The sequence below is a fragment of the Nyctereutes procyonoides genome, unplaced genomic scaffold (assembly GCF_905146905.1).
Source record: "Nyctereutes procyonoides isolate TBG_1078 unplaced genomic scaffold, NYPRO_anot_genome, whole genome shotgun sequence".
NCBI classification, from domain to species: domain Eukaryota; kingdom Metazoa; phylum Chordata; class Mammalia; order Carnivora; family Canidae; genus Nyctereutes; species Nyctereutes procyonoides.
Genome location: NW_026575032.1, coordinates 6,966,979 through 6,986,702, shown reverse-complemented (window position 1 = coordinate 6,986,702; position 19,724 = coordinate 6,966,979). Strand labels below are relative to the sequence as shown.

The 19,724-nt window shown below is 35.9% G+C and overlaps 1 protein-coding gene across 10 annotated transcripts in view; it reads right to left on the bottom strand.

The window, feature by feature from the left end:
- LARP1B (La ribonucleoprotein 1B) overlaps nucleotides 1-19,724 on the bottom strand; it is a 130,896-nt gene that overhangs the window by 65,466 nt on the left and 45,706 nt on the right. The window contains exon 13 of one of the 10 annotated variants that reach the window (XM_055317079.1): nucleotides 202-503. The exons of 7 other annotated variants lie outside the window; for them this stretch is intronic. In XM_055317079.1, the coding sequence (XP_055173054.1) occupies nucleotides 438-503 (66 nt within the window). In that variant the 3' untranslated portion in view covers nucleotides 202-437. Of the gene's footprint in view, nucleotides 1-201; nucleotides 504-16,609; nucleotides 16,764-19,724 lie in introns of those variants that run through there. 2 more of the 10 variants (XM_055317080.1, XM_055317076.1) reach the window with 2 other exon arrangements.

Below are 19,724 nucleotides of genomic sequence, written 5' to 3'. Positions count from 1 at the left end.
AATGTTGCCAGAGAGGTTCTCACTTTGGTGGTGTTCTCTAATGAGAAGGGGAACAGCTCAATTGGTGGTGAGGGAAAATTTAGATGATTCTCTTGTCAAGTCAAGATGATGCCAATACGATGTCTGCCAGGTGATGATGTGGTATCTCCTGGTTAATTTGTACACCATTTCCAGCTATATACCAAAGACTTCTCTACAGCTGAAGTTCCTCTCACTATCTGCAACAAATACAGACAAGGGCCTACCTGCATTTTATGGGGAATGTGGCAAGAGACAGTGAAGTAGTCAGCAAAATCAAGAGTAAGTAGCAGCCACTGGGTATCCACAATTCCAGAACATTTTCTGGGTCAAGGCAGAAGAGAGAGCCCCCACTCAGCATACTCTCTCAACAATGTCTCTGCAATGGTCTCGATCATTCAGCAACTGGAAATATTTTCTTATACAACACAAAGCCAGTAACTCCAAGGAGAACTCTGGAAATTGACACAGACCACCAGTAATAACTTCACACAATACTCCAGGAAGTATTGGACAAAGCTGGCATACTGTACAACCGCAAATGTTATGAGCCTACAGATGAGATAAACAGGCTGACCAATGTGATTCAGAAGCTTTCAATTTGAAGGTTCCTCCTGAAATGCTGGAAACAAAGGTATGAGCATATTTAGGTTTCCACATAAGCAACTTGGACAGTGAGTGCAATGATTGAGAAACTGGTTGTAATGAGTTCTCTCCACTGTTCTGCAGATTCAAACTAAAGATTTCTAGTTAGGGGGTGGTATCATGAGAGATAGTAGACTGGGTAATTCCTGAACCTCATAGACCCAGAGGCCAGCAAGCAATATGAGTAAAAAAGACACAGAGGCCCACCAGCACATCTCTGGGATGGAAGGCCCATCTGTATGTCTTCTATTAATAGTGCCTTCAACACGGTCCAAGTTTCCACCACCAACCCAAACAGACCATTGGACAAGAAGATGAATAGTTAGATGCAAAGAAACAAAAGACAGACTCAACCTACCTTGTGTTTTAGCCCAAGGAGCAACAACCCTGCAGCTCCAAGAAGTGAATTAGTCAGCTTTGGCTTGCCTCTTCTTGTCCCTCACATCCCCATTCATGCTAGCCTGGTTTTAAGTATTGTTATAAAACATGCCATACAGAAGAATGTATTAAATATACATGTGCAACTTATCCAGAAAACATTCATATAACTAGAAACACAATACTGTTAATACATTAGAATCCCTGCGTATCCTAGTCCCTCTTTCCCCAAAAAGCACCGAAATTCTTACCTATATGATCAATCATTCCTGGCTTTTCTTTATATGACCTTGTATGTATATATACGTTTCTGAAAGATACATGTTTGACTTGACCTGCCCTTGAGCTTTATGGAGTCATATTCTGTATACAATCTTTCTTCACTTCTTACACTTAGCTGTTTTATAGATTCATTATAAAGATGTCTATAGCTGTCACTCATTTTCACTACTATATAACATATACATTGTTTACTATACCATAACATCTCCAGTCAGTAGCTGATAGGTATTTTGGTTATTTCCAAACTATGAATATAACAAACAACTCTATACTGTCATGTGTTGTTCCTGACATTTTTAGGTTCCTCTAATGCAATGTTGTCCAATATAAACATAATGAAAACCACAAGTAATTTAAAATTTTCCAATAGCTACATTAAAATACTTTTAAAACAGTGAAATTTTAATATTTTATTTAATGAAATATTATCATTTCAATATGCAATAGTTATAAAAATCATTGAGCTCGTTTACATTCTTCTTAACTAGGTCTTCAAAATTAAATATTATACATTTAAAGCAAATCTCCTCTTGGACTAAACACATGTAGAAAACTCAATAACCACATGTGGTTAATATTGGAACAATGCAACTTAAAAGCATATTCTTATACAGATTCTAAGCATAAGATATGGATTTACACTTTTTAGTCCCATATATTAACAAAGTTCTTATTCCAAATACTCCCAAACACTTCCCTCTGATGTTTTAATTTCGCTATATGGGTTTTATGAAATATTTCACTGACATTTTAATTTGTATCTTCTTGATTAATAATGTAGAATACTTCATGATTTCAATCATCTTTTAATGAGTTCATATAATCAGTTTTCTACTGTATCTTTTACTGATCTGTACACTTTTAAAAATTTCCTCAAGTAATCAATCTCTATGCCCAACATGAGACCTGAACTCACAACCCCAAGATCAAGAGACAAGTGGTCTACCAACTGAGCCAACCAGGTGTCCCTCTGCATTTGTTTTACAATACTTATCACATCATAAATGGAAACTATTTTTTCTTCACTTCATGAACTAAATATGCACATTTTGATGTTAACAGAAAATTTTTATGATAAATTTTTAAAATTTTGTACTTTGTGATTATGCCTTTTGTGTCCACTTAAGAAACCTTTTGCTACTCTGAGATCATAAAGATCTTTTACTACCTTTCCTTAACAACTGTTTTGCTTTTGCCTTTCACTGGAATAGATTTGAATGACACTAGAAAGCAGAATTTCACTTCCCCCTGCCACACACACAATTTTTACCACCATGTAATAAAAATCCCATTTTCTCCATGATTTCTAACTCTATCTTTCATTTGCCAAGTGTTCATATAAACATACAACTGTTTGGTGACTTCTTATTCCATTTCTATAGTCCATATCTTTAATTTGCTAAAATAAGTTGCCCTGCTTTTATAGGAATGTGATGAGTTTCTCGTTCCTTACATTTTCATATAAATTTTATTTTTTAAAAAAGACCTTATTTATTTATTTGACAGAGAGAGAGCAAGAGCACAAGTAGCAGAGTGGCAGGCAGAGGGAGAGGGAGAAGCAGACTCCCAACAGAGCAGGGAGCCTTAGGAGGAGCTCAATCCTAGGACTCTGGGATCATGATCTGAGCCAAAGGCAGACACTTTAACTGACTGAGCCACCCAGACACCCCTCATTAATTTTAGAATCAGCTTATCAAATTCCTCTGGAAAAAATCTGTTGAAAAACTTACTGGTATTTAATTGACGTTTGAAATGATTTTGGGAAAATTAACCCTCTTCATCACACTGGATCTTTCAAACATGAACTTGGTATTTCTCTTCCTACTTATGTCTTTATTAACATCTTTCAATTATTATAATAATCTCCTTAAAAGCCTTTTAACTCTTTTTTTTTTTTTTAAGATTTCATTCGTTTATTCATGAGAGATACAGAGAGAGAGGCAGAGACACAGGCAGAGGGAGAAGCAGGCTCCATACAGGGAGCCCAACATGGGACTCCATCCCGGGTCTCCAGGATCATGCCCTGGGCTGAAGGCAGCACTAAACTGCTGAGCCATCCAGGCATCCCATCTTTTACCTTTTGAAAGGTCTACCTTTTAAAGATCTATTCTATGGGAGGCAGAAGGGTCCCTCAGTGATATCCAGATTCCAATTCCTGTAACATATAATTATGTTAAATAGCAAAAAGGAATTTGCACATGTAATTCAGATTTCTAATAAGCAACCTTAAGATAGGGAGCTTACTCTGGATTAAGCAGACAACTTCCTCCAACCAGACAAAAGAGATGTGGTGGGAGAAAATCTCAAGACTCCAGCAGCTGTTACTGATTTGAAGACTGACAGTGCAATCTAACTTAGAATGCCGGTGGTCTAAAGGAGTCAAGAGGCTCCAGACAGTCAAAATGGAAAGGAAGGACCACAAATCTACATGTAGCCACAAAGAACTGAATTCTGTAAGCAACTGAATAAACTTGGAAGTGATTCTCACATAAAACCCATAGATAAGAGCTCAGGCAGGAACACCTAGATTTCCATCTTGTAGACCTGGAGTAGAGAAACCAGTTGGCTTCACCAATAATATAATCTACAAAATTATGTATTTGTGTTAGTTCAAGCTGCCAAATTTATGATAATTTGTTATGGCAGTCAAAGAAAATAAACAGATTCACAACTACTCTGTACAATTAAAAAATAAAATCTTAAAAGTCACTATAAATAAAACACTGGGATCACATCAAACTAAAAAGTTTTTTATTTTTTTGAAAGAAAGAGAGTGAGTGCACATGCAAGAGTGTGGGGGGCAGGCAGAAGGATAGAGAGAATCTTAAGCAGGTTCCACACCAGCACAGAGCCCAACATGAGGCTGATCTCACAATCCTGAGATCATGACCCAAGCCAAAATCAAGTCAGACACTTAACTGACTGAGCCATCCACATGCTCTACACTAAAAAAGCTTTTATACAATGAAGAAAGTCATCAAAAAAAAAAAAAGCAATCTATTAATGGGAGGCAATATTTGCAAATGATACAGCTGATAAGGAGTTAATATCCAAACTATATCAAGAACTATAACACCAAAAAAAAAAAAAAACCAACAACAACAAACAAAACAAAAAGTATGATTTAAAAATAGGCACAGGACCTAAACAGTTTTCCAAAGAAGACATTCACGTCAACAAACATATGAAGATTATCAGTGTCACTAATCATCAGGGAAATGCAAAGCAAAACCACAAAAAAACATTACTTCACACCAGTTAGAGTATCTAGTACAAAAAGACAAAAAGTAACAAGTGTTAGCAAGGATGAGGAGAAAAGGGAACCCTCGCCCACTGTTGGTAAAATGTAAATTGGTGCAGCCACTATGGAAAACAGTATGGAGGTTCCTCAAAAAGTTAAAAATAGAAATACCATATGACCCAGTACTTTCACTTCTGGGTATTTACTCAAATAAAATACTAATTTGAAAAGATACATGTTTATTGCAGCATCATTTATAAAAGCCAAGATATGGAAGCAAACTAAGTGTCCACCAATAGATGCATGGATAAAGACAACATGGGATATAGATATAGATATATCTTCCATGTGATGGAATATTATTCAGCCATAAAAAACAAAATCTTTGCCATTTATAATGCATTATGCTAAGTGAAATAGATTTGATAAAGACAAATACCACGTGATTTCACTTACATGTGGAATCTAAAAAACAGAAATAGACTCATAAATAGAACTAATGGTTACCACAGGAGAGGGGGGTAAAGGGGATTAAGAGGTGAAAACTTCCAATTATAAATTACAGAAATGAAAATTACAGCATAGGGAATATACTCAATGATACTGTAATAATTTTATATGGTGACAGACTGTGGTGAGCATTTTATAATGTGCATGATTGCCAAATCACTATTGTACACCTAAAACTAATACTGTATGTCTACTATGAGTCCATTTTTTAAAAAAGTTACTATTTCCACCTAACTGCTGCTATATAGAAAAAAATTTCTGGATTTTTAAGGTTTTATTTATTTATTTGAGACACACACACACACAGCATGAGCAGGAGAAACAGACACCTCACTGAGTAGGGAACCAGATGCCAGGCTCAATCCTAGGACTCTGGGATCATGATCCGAGCCAAAGGTAGACACTTAAGCAACTGATCCACAAAAAAATTATTACCCAGAAAACTTAGTAAGCAAAATTTCTAATTCTGATCACTCAACCATAAAAGACTTTGGATTTTCTGTATTTTCGTTCTTTCCTTACGGGTGTAACAAAGATATTCCAATATATTTAATAGATTTGACTGTGAGCAGCTCTGTCTTATTCTGATTACAAGAAACTGGCTTCAATTTCATCATTCACAATGTTTTGTGGGTTTTGCAAAAACCCTTTTAGGAGACTGTATTTTATTCCCGTTGCAAAAATACCTCATGTGTGCTTCAAATGGATTTTTTGCATTTATTAAGGTTATCACAATCTTTCTCTAATCTGTTCATGACAATTGCATTGACTGATTTTTCAACTTTACAAGTTGACTTACAATCAATTTGCATTAATGAAATGAAAATGTGGTTATCCTCTTTCTTTAAAAACAATGAATTTGATTTGCTTTAAGTTTAAAATATTTATACCTAGATAATCTGTAAAGCTGGATATTTATTCATATTCTCAGGAATTTCTCATTCATGTTTTCAGGTATCAGTATCAAGGTTATGCTCTTTTCAAAAAATAAGTGGCATATTTCTTCCCCCCCCACCCCCACTCATTCAACAAAGTATCTGCATACCTACTATTAGCTGTATTCACTGGAACCTCGTGCATGGCTGGAATTACACCAATTTCCGAAAAACATGCTACTTTTTTTTTTAAGATTTTATTTATTCATTCATGAGAGAGACAGAGAAAGAGGCAGAGACACAGGCAGAGGGAGAAGCAGGCTCCATTCAGGGAGCCCAACGTGGGACTCTATCCCGGGTCTCCAGGATCACGCCCTCAGCTGAAGGCAGGCACCAAACCACTGAGCCACCGAAGGATCCCACATGCTGCTTAAAGCCAAATTTTCTCCAAGTCTGAAGATTTATAAAAATGGTTTCTATCAACTTCCTTTTCCAATAAATTTTGCTAAATTACATATTTTTCTAGAAATTTTTCTGTAACCATATATCCAAATTATTGGTCTAAAATTCCTTCTTAAATTTCTCCAGTCAGTAATTACATCCCCAATTTCACTGCAGTGAAAAGAGGTACATTTTCCTCCTTTTTCTTCATAAATTTTAGTCTTTTCAAAGAATTAAGTGGTGGTATGATGAATTTTGTTGTTAGATCTAATTATTTATTTCCATATACTTTTATGGCGATTTGTTAATTCTTTTTTAAACTTCTACCATCTTGGAAGCTATAGCAGCAGATTGTATTGTTGTTCAAAGCCTGCATTCCCTAAATTAAGGGATCATGCATACTCACTTTTTATGCCTTTTGAGAATATACATCTCCAACCCCATAAATTTAGCCACATCATTTGCTTTAGCCAACTGAATGTAGGAAATTACATAAAGAACATCTAAGCATCAACTTTAAATACATCTATACATTTTAGCTCAGCACCTCACTCATCCAGGTATGTGAACAAATAAGCAACTACTATATAACGGCTGCACTTTTTTCAGCATGAATCCCCAAAATGAAGAGACACATACACACACAGCTGCAACAGCCTAACCAAAGCCAGTATCAAGCAATATAAGAATTCTTATTTAAGCCCCTTAAGATTTCAGAGAAAATTTTTATATAGCAGATGCTGGTGATCAACTTATTAATTTCAAGCATTTCCTCTAATATCTGCAGTTAAGCCTATCTCTTTAGGTGTACTTCTTAAATTCAGCAATCAGTACACTTAGATTTTCTAATTTCCACTATTGATCTCTTCATTGGTGAGTTAATTAACATATAATCTTTGTTCTAAAACATACAGCGTCTTATTACTTAACTTTTATTTTTAACTAACTTAATCCCACTAAGTATTTTATATAATATTAATGCCTTGAAATTCACTTTATACACCACTGAAACTCAAAGTACTACAGATATGCTCAGAAAGATCATGTACTCTATAAAAGCTAGGTACAGTTATTTCTCAAATTACTCTTATTTTTTATTGATTAGTCCTTGTTTACTTTGGAAGTAAATTAAATCACAGTGTGACTGTGGATCTGTTCTATCATTTGTTTGATACTAAATACATTACATTTTAAAGTTATACTTTTCAGGGGATCCCTGGGTGGCGCAGCGGTTTGGCGCCTGCCTTTGGCCCAGGGCACGATCCTGGAGACCCGGGATCGAGTCCCACGTCGGGCTCCCGGTGCATGGAGCCTGCTTCTCCCTCTGCCTATGTCTCTGCCTCTCTCTCTCTCTCTATCATAAATAAATAAAAAAAAAATTTAAAGTTATACTTTTCAGAAATCCCTGGGTGGCTCAGCAGTTTAGTGCCTGCCTTTGGCCCGGGGTGTGATCCTGGAGTTCCAGGATTGGCTCCCACATTGGGCTCCCTGCATGGAGCCTGCTTCTCCCTCTGCCTGTGTCTCTACCTGTGTGTGGGTGTGTGTCTCATGAATAAATAAAATCTTTAAAAAATAATTAAAGTTATACTTTTCTGGGGCGCCTGGGTGGCTCAGTCGGTTAAGTGTCTGCCTTTGGCTCATGTCATGATCACAGAGTCCAGGGACTGAACCCCATGTTGGGCTCCCTGCTTGACAGGAAGCCTACCACTACCCCTGCTTGTGCTGTCAAATTTTTAAAAATTAAAAAAATGTTACTCTTTTCTGATAGTCTCTTTACTTTTAATCATCACAAAAGGACTCTTTAGCACTCGTAATGCTTTATTTTTTCAAATCTACTTTGTAAAACAATTATGATATCAATATATAAAACAGCTTTTTTTTTTGCTTACTTTTTATTTGGGAGGTAGCTACTCTTTTATAATTTTTACTTTTAATTGGAATAAAAAACCTTAATGTAAGATTTACCATCCTAACCATCTGTAAGTGTACCTATAGTTCTGTAGTGTTCAAAAGATTCATTGTTAAGCAACAGACAGCCAGTTTTTTTTCATTTAGAGAAACTAAAACTCTATACTAATTAGCTCCCCATTTCTTCTTCAGCAGTAACTGCCATTCTGCTTTGTTCCTATAAATTTGACCTCTTTAGTACCTCACTTTAGAGGTGGAATCACATAGTGTATGTCTTTGTTGCTTATTTCACTTATTATGTCCCCAAGGACCATTTATATTATATTATGTGATAGATCTTCTTCCTTTTTAAAAGCTGAGTAACATTCCACTAAATGCATATACATTTTGTTCATGCATTCACCTAATGATGGGAATTCGGCTTAGTTTTTGGCTACTGTGAATACTACTGCTAAAAACGTAACTATACAAATATCCGTTCAGTTTTTTGAGGAACAGCCATACTGTTTTCAATAGCAGCTATATCATTTTATGTTCCCACCAACAATGCATAAGGGTTCCAATTTCTCCTCATCCTCTCCAATAACTGCTATTTTCTGGGTTTTACTTTTTATTTTGAAAGTAGTCATTTGGGATGCCTGGGTGGCTCAGCAGTTGAGTGTCTGCCTTTGGCTTAGGGCATGATCCCGGAGTCCCAGGATCAAGTCCCACATGGGGCTTCCTGCATGGAGCCTGCTTTTCCCTCTACCTATGTCTCTGTCTCTCTCTCTCTTTGTGTTTCTCATGAATGGATGGAACCTTTAAAAAATAAAAATAAAAAAAGAAAGTAGCCATCCTACTGAGTGGGCAGTGATACTTCATTGTGATTTTGATTTTTTTAATAAACAGTGATCATTGAACATATTTTTTTAAAAATAATAATTTATTTTTTATTGGTGTTCAATTTGCCAACATACAGAATAACACCCAGTGCTCATCCCGTCAAGTGCCCCCCTCAGTGTCCATCACCCAGTCACCCCCACCCCCCCGCCCATCTCTCCTTCCACCACCCCTAGTTTGTTTCCCAGAGTTAGGAGTCTTCATGTTCTGTCTCCCTTTCTGATATTTCCTACCCATTTCTTCTCCCTTCCCTTCTATTCCTTTTCACTATTATTTATATTCCCCAAATGAATGAGACCATATAATGTTTGTCCTTCTCCAATTGACTTATTTGAACATATTTTCATGTGTTCATTAGACACTTGTAGATCATCTTTGGAGAAAAGTCTATTCAAGCCCTTTGTTGATTTTTTAAACTGGGTTTCTTGCTGAGTTGCTGGATTTCTTTATATATTAAAAATATTAACTTTTAATCAGATGATATGCAAGTATTTTCTGTAGGGGACTTTTTTTCATTGTTTTAAGTTAATATACATGTTATTTATTTTCATGAATTCCAAACTGTTTTTATTATATGCTTTGAGTGTCATATCCACGAAATCATCGCCAAATCAAATATGAAGATTCACCCTGCATTTTCTAATAGTTTTAGTCTTTAATCTTTAAAATCTTTTTACATATGATGTTAAGGGAAGAGTCCAACTTTACTCTTTTACATGTGACTAATCAGTTTCCCCAACACCATTTGCTGAGATTGTCTTTTCCATGTAGTGGTCTTGGCACATGTATTGAAAATCAATTGATCATACAGTTGACTCAAAGGTTTATTTCTGGACTCTATATTCTACTTCATTTATCCTATGTCTGTATGCTCATATCACACAGCTTTATCAGTTTAATGTTTTGAAATTAAGAAATGTGGTATTTCCAACTGTATTCTTTTTAAAAACTTTTCTAGCTCTTCAGGGTGGCATAAGATTCCATATAAATTTTAATACTAATTTGCCTAATTCTGCAAAAGATGCCATTAGGCTCTTGAGATTGCAATGAATCTGTAGATCACTTTGGATAGCACTGACTTTAAAAAAAAGTTATTAAGATATAATTCACATATAGTACTATCTACACCAGTGTATGATTCAACTGGTTTTTATCATACACAATTTTGCAATCATCATCACAATCAATATTACAACATTTTCATCACTCCAAAAAGAAACCCAGTACCCATTAGCAATCACTCTCTGCATCCTACCAAAGAAATTTCCACCCTACACAATCACCAATCTAATTTTTGTTTATTCTGGATATTTCATTCAAGCAATCATACAGTATGTGGTACTTAGCATAATGTTTTCATGTTGCAGTGTGTATCAGTAAATTCATTTCTTCCTATTGCCAAATAATACTGTTATATGGTTAAACCACTTTTTGTTTATCCATTCATCAGCTGATTTTCTCTCTTTTATTATAATCATCCTAGTCTATATGGTGGGATTCTCACAGTGATTTTGATTTTTCATTCCTATGGTAGCAGATGTTAACTAATTTTCCATGGGCTTATTAGCCATTTGTTTATCTTCTCTGGAAAAGAAGTCTATTCAGATTCTGTGCTCATTTTATAATTGGGTTGTCTTTTTATTATGGACTTATCAGTTCCTTATTACAAATAAAAGTCCTTTAATAAAAATATGATCTGGAAACATATTCTCCTAATCAGCTTTTTTAAAGCATTTTTACAGTTTTAGCTTCAAGCAAAATAATAGGAAAAATACAGAATTCACCATACCCTACTCCTCTAGAGACTCCCCAATATCAACATTCTGCACCAAGTGTTTACATTTGTTACAAACAGTGGGCCTATGCTGCAACATCATAATCACCTGAAGTCCATAGTTTATACAAAGTTTCACTCTTGGTATGTATATCCCATGGGTTTTGATACACAAATAAAGACATGTATTCACCATTTACTATCATATAGAAAAGTTGAACTGCACTATAAAAACCTCTCTGCTCTGTTCTATTCATTTATTCCCCTCCTAAACCCTGGCCATCTTGGATCTTTCTACGATCTCCATAGTTTTCCTTCTCCAGAATCTCAAGTATTCAGAATCATACTGTAACTTTGCAGTCTTTACAGATTGGATTCTTTCATCAGTAATGTGCATTTAAGATTCCTCCACTGACTGCTCATTCCTTTCCAGCAATGCATAATATTCCATTATCTAGATAAAGCACAGTTTATCCATTTACCTGCCAAAGATACCTTGGTTGCTTCTAAGTTTCAGCAATTATGAATAAAGCTGCTGTAAACAACATGTGCAGATATTTAAAAGTAAACTCTACCTTCAACACAGGGCAAAACCTCACAATCCCAAGGTCAAGAGTCACATACTCTAATGACTGAGGCTGCGAGCAGCCCCAACATATGCAGATTTTTGTGTGGCCTTAAGTTTTCAGTTCCTTTGGGTAAGTACCAAGGAAGGTGATTACTAGATAGTGTAGTAAGGGTATGTTTAGTTTTGTAAGAAAACAAACGTGTCTTCCCAAGTGGCTGTTAAAATTTTTCATTCCCAAAAGGAATGAGAGTTCCGATTGTTCTATATCCTCAACATTTGATGTTTTCAGGGTTGTGGATTTTTGTTCATTCTAACGTGGACATAGTACTATCTCATTATTTAAATGTGCATTTCTCTGATGGCATGAAGTGGAGTACATGTTTATCCACCAACTGTACAACTTCTTTTGGTGAAATGTCATCTGTTCAGATCTTAGCCCATTTTTTAATCAGGTTGTTTTCACATCATTTAATAAAGTCTTAAAGAAAAAAATTTTTAGTATATTTTGGATAACAGTCCACTATGTGTCTTTTGAAAACAGTTTCTTCCAGTATGTGGTGTGTCTTCTCACTATGGACAGTGTTGTTTGCAGAGCAGAAGGTTTTTTTCATTTTAAGGAAGTCCAACTTAATTTCTTCCTTCATGGACATTGCTTATGGAGTTGTACCTAAAAAATCATCAACCAGGGGCACCTGGGTGGCTCCACTCGTTGAGTGGGACTCCTGCTTTCAGCTCAGGCTGTGATCTCAAGGTAGTGGGATTGAGCCACTCATCAGGCTCAGTATGGAGTCCACATGTAGGTATGATCCACTTTGAGTTACTTTTTGTGAAAAAATACAGTCTGCGTCTAGATTAATTTTTTTTTACATGTAGGTGTCAAGGCATTCCATTGCTATTTGTTGAAAGATTATATTTTCTCCATTGTATTACCTTTGCTCCTTTGTCATAGATCAGTTTACTGTATTACTGGAAGTCTATCCCTGGGCTCTCTATTGTGTTCCATTGATTTGTCTATTCTTTTACCAATACCATACTGTCTGAATCACTGCAGCTTTATAGTAACTCTGAAGTCAGGAAGTATCAGTTCTCTAACTGTTCTCCTTCAATGCTGTACTACAATCCTGTTTTTCTGCCTTTGTATAAATTTTAGAACCAGTTGGTCCATCTCCACAAAATAAATTCCTGGAATCTTATTGATTGGGACTGCATTCAATCTACCTATCAGTTTAGGGAAAACTAAAAAATTTGAGTCTTCCTGTCTCATTTAGTAGTTCTTTCTTTCATCAGTTACCATTTTCCTCATAGAGATCTCACACATATTTTATTAGTTTTATATCTCATTATTTCATTTTGGGGAGAGGTGCTAATGTAAATAGTTGTTTTTTTTTTTTTTTAGTCACTTTCTTCAAATGTTCTCTGAAGGACAAAATTTAAAATTTTTTTATGATATCCAATTTTTTTCTTTTGTTGCTTGTGCTATTGGAGTCATATAAGAAACCACTGTCAAATACAAAGTCATGAAGATCGTCTGTCTTCTTGCAATTATTGCATAGTTTTTGCTCTTAGATTTAGATGTTTAATTCAAATGAGTTAATCTTTGTACATGTGAGTTAGGGTGGCATCTAATATATTCTTTTGCATATGGATATCCACTTGTCTGTCCCAAGACAACTTTTGAGAAGACTATGCTTTCCCTACTGATACTGAATGCTTTAGGCACTGTCAAAAGTCAGTTGAACAGACATGTGGGTTTATTTCGGACTTCCAATTCTCTTTCATTGACCTATTTGTCTATGTTTATCCTAGTAACAACACTGTTTTAATGTAAGGACTGTGATTGAATTCAACTTTGTTCCTTCCCAAGATTGTTTAGGCTATTGTGGGTCCCTTGAATTTCAATATAAATTTCAGAAAATCTCATCAATTTCTGCAAAGAAGCCAGTTAGGATATTGATAGGATATTGTAGATTACACTGAATCTACAGATCGATTTTGGCTGGTTAGTAGTTTATAGTATATGCTCCCTTATCTTTCAGATGCCACATGTAAATAAAATTGGCTATATTATTTACATATAATGTAACCAATTTTATTTACATATACTCTGATGACATTATTTTTGCTATCTAAATACCTGGGTTTTATTAAATCTACCACTTTACGGCTGCCTGAGTGATTCAGTCAGTTAGGCGTCCAACTCTTCATTTCAGCCCAGGTAATGATCTCAGGTCATGAGATCAAGGCCCAAGTTAGGTCCCACACTCAGCATAGAGTCTGATTGAGATTCTCTCCTTCCGCCTCCTCTTCCTCACTCACTCTTTCTCTCAAATAAACAAATCTGCTGCTTTATTTTTGTGCTAGAAGCCCCTTCTTATTCTACATTTTCCCTTTCTCCTAGTTTCACAGTTATTTCCTCTAATTTTATTTTTGAATGGGTGTCCTTCAAACTGCAGTACAAAAACTTTAAAACTAATCAGTCTTTTCACTAGACACAAAAGTACCTTAAATACTATTCAGTTATTTGCTGTCTCCAAGTTTGTGTTCATGTTAAATCTCCAAGACAGTTATACAGTTGGTATTTAGATTTATTCACATAGCTCTTGCTTTGTTCTGCAGTCCTTTCTATATATCTGGCATATGAAATCATTTATTCCACTTTTGCACTTTCTCTTGATGAGGCTTTCCTAGTTACAATCTCTCTCATTATATTTTACCCTCTTACATAAAAGACATTTTTTGCAAGGCATACAATTACAAGTTGATAGCTATTTTCTCTTGGTATATTAATACTATTATTCCATTGTTTGTTGCAATCGACTGTTAACTGTTGGAAAGTCAGCTGTTCACTGTCCTTTAAATGTAATGTTCCTTTTTTTTTTTCCTGGCAGGTCTACTGTGGTATCTCTCCCCAATTCAGAAAAAGTCCCAGATATTACCTCTTAAAATAATGACTCTAACCCATTTTCTCTCACCTTTCCTTCTGAAACTAAGATTGTCTATTTTAGACCATTTTTATCACTCTATTTCACATTTCTTATTTTTTTTAATCTTTTTTCAGAAATAAAAAGCTATAAAATCCAGGAGCTATTAAATCCTATAACTTGATTTGAAATGTAGTAAATAATAGCAAAGACTCCCTGGAATATCATTCCATATTCTTTCATATATTCTATCTCTTTGCCCTTCTGTGCTGATTTCTAAGTAGTTTATTGTAAACGGTCTTCTAATTCAATGATTCTCTAATTGTATCTAACCTGCTGTTAATTCCTTCAATTGATTAATTTTAACCTTAACTGTTTTTACTTGAAGAAATTCTAGGAATGTTATTGGTTTACAATTTCTTCATCCCTACACATATTTCTTTAAGCACAGTAAACGGCTACTCCATATTCTGTTTACTAATCCCATTATCTAAATTACTTCAGGATATGGCATTCTCACATTATTACTCACATGTGGTACCATATTTCCTTGTTTGACTATTAATTTTGTGAGCTGCTCACACTTTCCTTTTAAGATAATTTGAGTAAGTTATTCAAGGTCTAGGATAAAAGTAAATGTCCTCACAAAGGAGCTATATTGACTTCTGCTAGGTTTCTGGGAAATTAACAGGTCACAATCACGTTAAATTCATGATTAGTGTTTAGTCATTTAGAATTAGTCTGGGTGGCTCAGTTTACATTAGTCATTATGAATTTGGGACGTCTGGGTGGCTCAATGGTTGAGAGTCTGTCTTTGGCTTTAGGGCATGACCCCGGGTCCTGGGGTTGAGTCCCACATCAGGCCTCCCACAGGAAGCCTGTCTCTCCCTCTGCCTATGTCTCTGCCTCTCTCTGTGTGTCTCTCATGAATAAATAAACACATAAATAAATTTTTAAAAATAGATACTAAGAATTTAAGTTGCATGATTGTAAGTTCTAGGTCATGTTTTTTTTTTCTTTCTATTCTGTTCAGCACAACTAGGGAAATTCTTTTACAGTCCTTAGAGGAGCAAGTGAGAAAGCAAGTTAAGTCCTCTTTCACTGAGGATCTATTTCTTTTAGGCACCAATAGAAGATGTGCTGGAATCCCCAGCTTTGGCTGAGCCCCAGGTTTGTGTCTTCCCCCCCTTCATTTGGGGGTGTTCTGCAAAGTTGACTCCCAAATTCCCCAAATTCCCAAATGGTCTCTAGGACAACACTGGTTTCAATATGCCACACTTCTTTATGGTTTTTCTTCTGATAGTAACTTACCTGGCCAATCTTTAAGAATTTCAAGTAGATGTTTTCTCATCTATTTAAAGGCCATCTGAGTTGTTCTCAGCAGTAAGAACATGGCAGAAACAGAAAGCCTATACTCAGTCTCGTGCAGTTCAATAGAACTTCTGGATCCAGCAAAAAATCCTTTTGCAAAGTCAGAAAAGATCACCAACTAGGACACCTGGGTGGCTCAGTGGTTAAGCGTCTGTCTTCAGCTCAGGTCATGACCCCAGATCCTGAGATTGAGTCCCACATCAGTCTCCCCACAGGGAGCTCTCCCTCTGCCTATGCCTCTGCCTCTCCCTCTCTGTGTCTCTCATGAATAAATACATAAAATCTTAAAAAAAAAAATCAACCACTGTATTGATTTGGCATTCTTGTTATTTGTATATTATTCAGTCTGTCCAGTTCTTGACACATCTGATCATTCTTTTCCCTAAAGTCAGTTTTTAGCTTCCACAGCATCATTTTCTATTAAAACTCCTAAATGATGATTCCTTGGGGCTCAGCTCTGGGTTTTATTTCAACATTTCTTCTGCTACCAAGTTACCTTAAGTTACCAATACCTATCTTCTAGACTACTTTTTAATAACCTCCCAAGTGGATTTCTTCTGGTACTCTTGTACCTTTCTATCTAGTCCATTTTCTTTTCTTTTCTTTTTTAATATTTTATTTATTTATTCATGAGAGACATAGGCAGAGGGAGAAGCAGGCTCCCCACAGGGAGCTTGATGCAGGAACCGATGCTGGGATCTCGCCCTGAGCCAAAGGCAGACGCTCAACTGCTGAGCCACCCAGGAGTCCCTCTAGTCCATTTTCTATCACAATAACCAGAGTTATCTTTTAAAATAAAAATTAGGTGGCTCAGTCAGTTAAGCATCTAATTCTTGGTTTCAGCTCAGGTCATGATCTCAGGGTCATGACCCCACGTCGGGCTCCACACTAAGCACAAAGTCTGCTGGAGATTCTCTCTCCTCCTCTCTGCTCCTCCCCCTGCTTGCTCTCTCTAAAATAAAATCGTTTAAAAAAGAAAAAGAAAAATTAGATTATGTCCTTTTGCCTCTGTAATACTCTCCAAGGTACTTTACTTGAACTTTAGATAAATTCCAAACTATTTAACATGGCCCACAAAACCATATATGATCAGACTTCTGTCTATATATTGCCATAACTGTCCTCTTCTATAATACTATAAACAAATGGACTTGTTTTCAGTTTTTCACATATACCAAATTATTTCCTCCCTCAGATCCTTGACACTTGCCATTTCCTTTTCCTACAACATGGTTTACCTGGTCTTTGCAGGGTTTAATCTTATGCATACATCAGATTTCACTGTAACTATGACTTTCTTTTATTTATTTATTTATTTATTTATTTTTATTTATTTATGATAGGCACACAGTGAGAGAGAGAGAGAGAGAGAGAGAGAGAGAGAGAGAGAGGCAGAGACATAGGCAGAGGGAGAAGCAGGCTCCATGCACCGGGAGCCCGACGTGGGATTCGATCCCGGGTCTCCAGGATCGCGCCCTGGGCCAAAGGCAGGCGCCAAACCGCTGCGCCACCCAGGGATCCCGTAACTATGACTTTCTCAGAAGTATTCATTCCCTGACAATCCAACCCAGTAGCATCCTGTTCTTTTCCTTTAGCATGTTTCTCATAGGGGTGCCTGGGTGGCTCAGTTGGTTAAGTGTCTATCTTCAGCTCAGGTCATGATCCCAGGGTCCTGGGATGAAGCCCCATGTTAAGCTGCCTGCTTGTGGACAGCGTGCTTCTCTCTCTCCTCCCTGCTCCCGTTCTCTCTCACTCTCTCTCAAATAAATAAATAAAATTTTTTTAAATTCTTTAAAATTTTTGATAATTTATGATTATTTAATGTGGGTTTATTTCAATGTCTGTCCTCCCAATGATTTGTGAAAACCAGGCATGTAGAGACCCTACTGTTATCTTCCCATTCCATACATAGCACCTAGCACAATGTATGGCCCACAGCAGGAGTTTAACAAGTATATATTATATCATTGTCTTCTTTCCCTTTAAGCAGACCCACAGGAAAAGTACAACTGTAATCAGAAATTACATGTTGAACAAAATTAGAAACAAGGGGAATAAGTCAGGTGATAAGAATGTACATACAGGCTAAAATACAATATACAGGGATCCCTGAGTGGCTCAGCGCCTTTTGGCCCAGGGCGTGATCCTGGAGTTCCGGGATCGAGTCCCACATCAGGTTCCCTGCGTGGAGCCTGCTTCTCCCTCTGCCTGTGTCTCTGCCTCTCTCTGTGTGTCTCTCATGAATAAATAAATAAAATATTTTTTAAAATAAAAAATAAAATAAATAAAGTACAACATGCTTATGAAAGAGCCATAATGCTTACAGACATATAGCCAAGATTTCTTTCCCCTAATATTTCATTGATAAGTTGGTAGATGCTGGTTTTTAATTAACTCAATATATGGCTTTTCATTATTGTTGTCTACACTTTAGTGAAAGCAAATAAATAATCACCTACAAATGTTTCTCAAGATGGCCTGAAAGTTATTAGGAACTCAAAGAATTTCCCCACAGAAGCAATATTATCAACAGTGGTTAGATTTTCTTTGGTTAGTTCATAATGTTTAATCCATAATCCATTTATCCATTTAACAAATATGAACTAAGCACTACTGGGCCAGGAACTGTTGTAGCACTAGAGATAGAATAGTGTACAAAATAAGACAAAAATTCCCATCTTAATAGATCTTATATCCATGTGATCAAAACAGAAAAGTGCAATATACAGAAAGGTAGATAGTGAAGAACAAAGCAGGATAGAGAGAGGGAATGGAGAGAGTGTAACTTTAACCTATTATTTAATTTATTTCTAGCTCTTTCTGTTCCAAAAGGATTTAAGTTAGAGATTACTTAGAGAACCTAAGTATCACAAATAAAATAACAATGCTTAGACAAGGAAAGACTTTAAACCAAGAAACTATAAAAACACACTTCCTTTTCATAGCAGCAGACAGAGAGAACTCTTCAGGCTCCTAAGTCACAGAAAAGTTACAATAACCTGAGGCATCGTCTCCAAAAAAGCAATGGCTAGAGAAGGGAAGAGGATGAATGCACTGATAGAAGTTCCAGAAAGAAGAAGAAATGAAAAGCCAAGAAGGAAAGCACACTTCTTGTTAAGGATATGAACCTCCATGGACTGCCACTTTCTTCTATTCAATCACTAGTTGACAGTGATTTCTTCCTACAAACTGTAACTATTTCTGACCAAGATCTCTCTTTTATTTGGCATAGTATAGTTATACAACTTACCCATTATTCTATCCCCCAAACAAATATTTAACTTTTTTAATGTCAGAAAAGGAACCCTTTAATTCCTATCTTTATCATTAAAATTCCTATGAAAGGAATGCAGAGTGTCAGTAGACTACTCTGGTTCTTATATATTTTACCTTAATAAAATATCAAAATGTGGGGTGAAATTCAAGAAGATAAAAAATTGGAACAAGGTTTCAAAGAGCACCCCTAATACAACAAGGGTGCTTGTACAAGCAGAGACACTCAGCTACTTTAATCTGCTATCCTTTGTCCACAACCAGTTCCACTACCATTAAACAGTACCATAGACTAAGGAGAGAATGATGAAAGGGAGCAACAAAAGTAAACCTTCTCTAAAGCCCTGCTCATTTAGCTGGGGTGATAATAGGCCAAGGTAAGAAATGAGCATATAAACTAAGCTTGTCCATAACTTCAGATTTTTTCCTTCTTATATGAAATAGCCTCCTTATTGTTTTTTACTTGAAAAAAGGCTTTTAGTCAGTGAGTGCTAATTTTTTTGAAATTAAAGTACTCATTTCACTGTCATTTTAATAAAATTATTTCTCAGGTTATGACTATCAGATATATTCTGGGAATTTTTCAACATTTTATTTATTCATATTCAAAATATAATAAAATAAAAGCTTCAAATTCAGG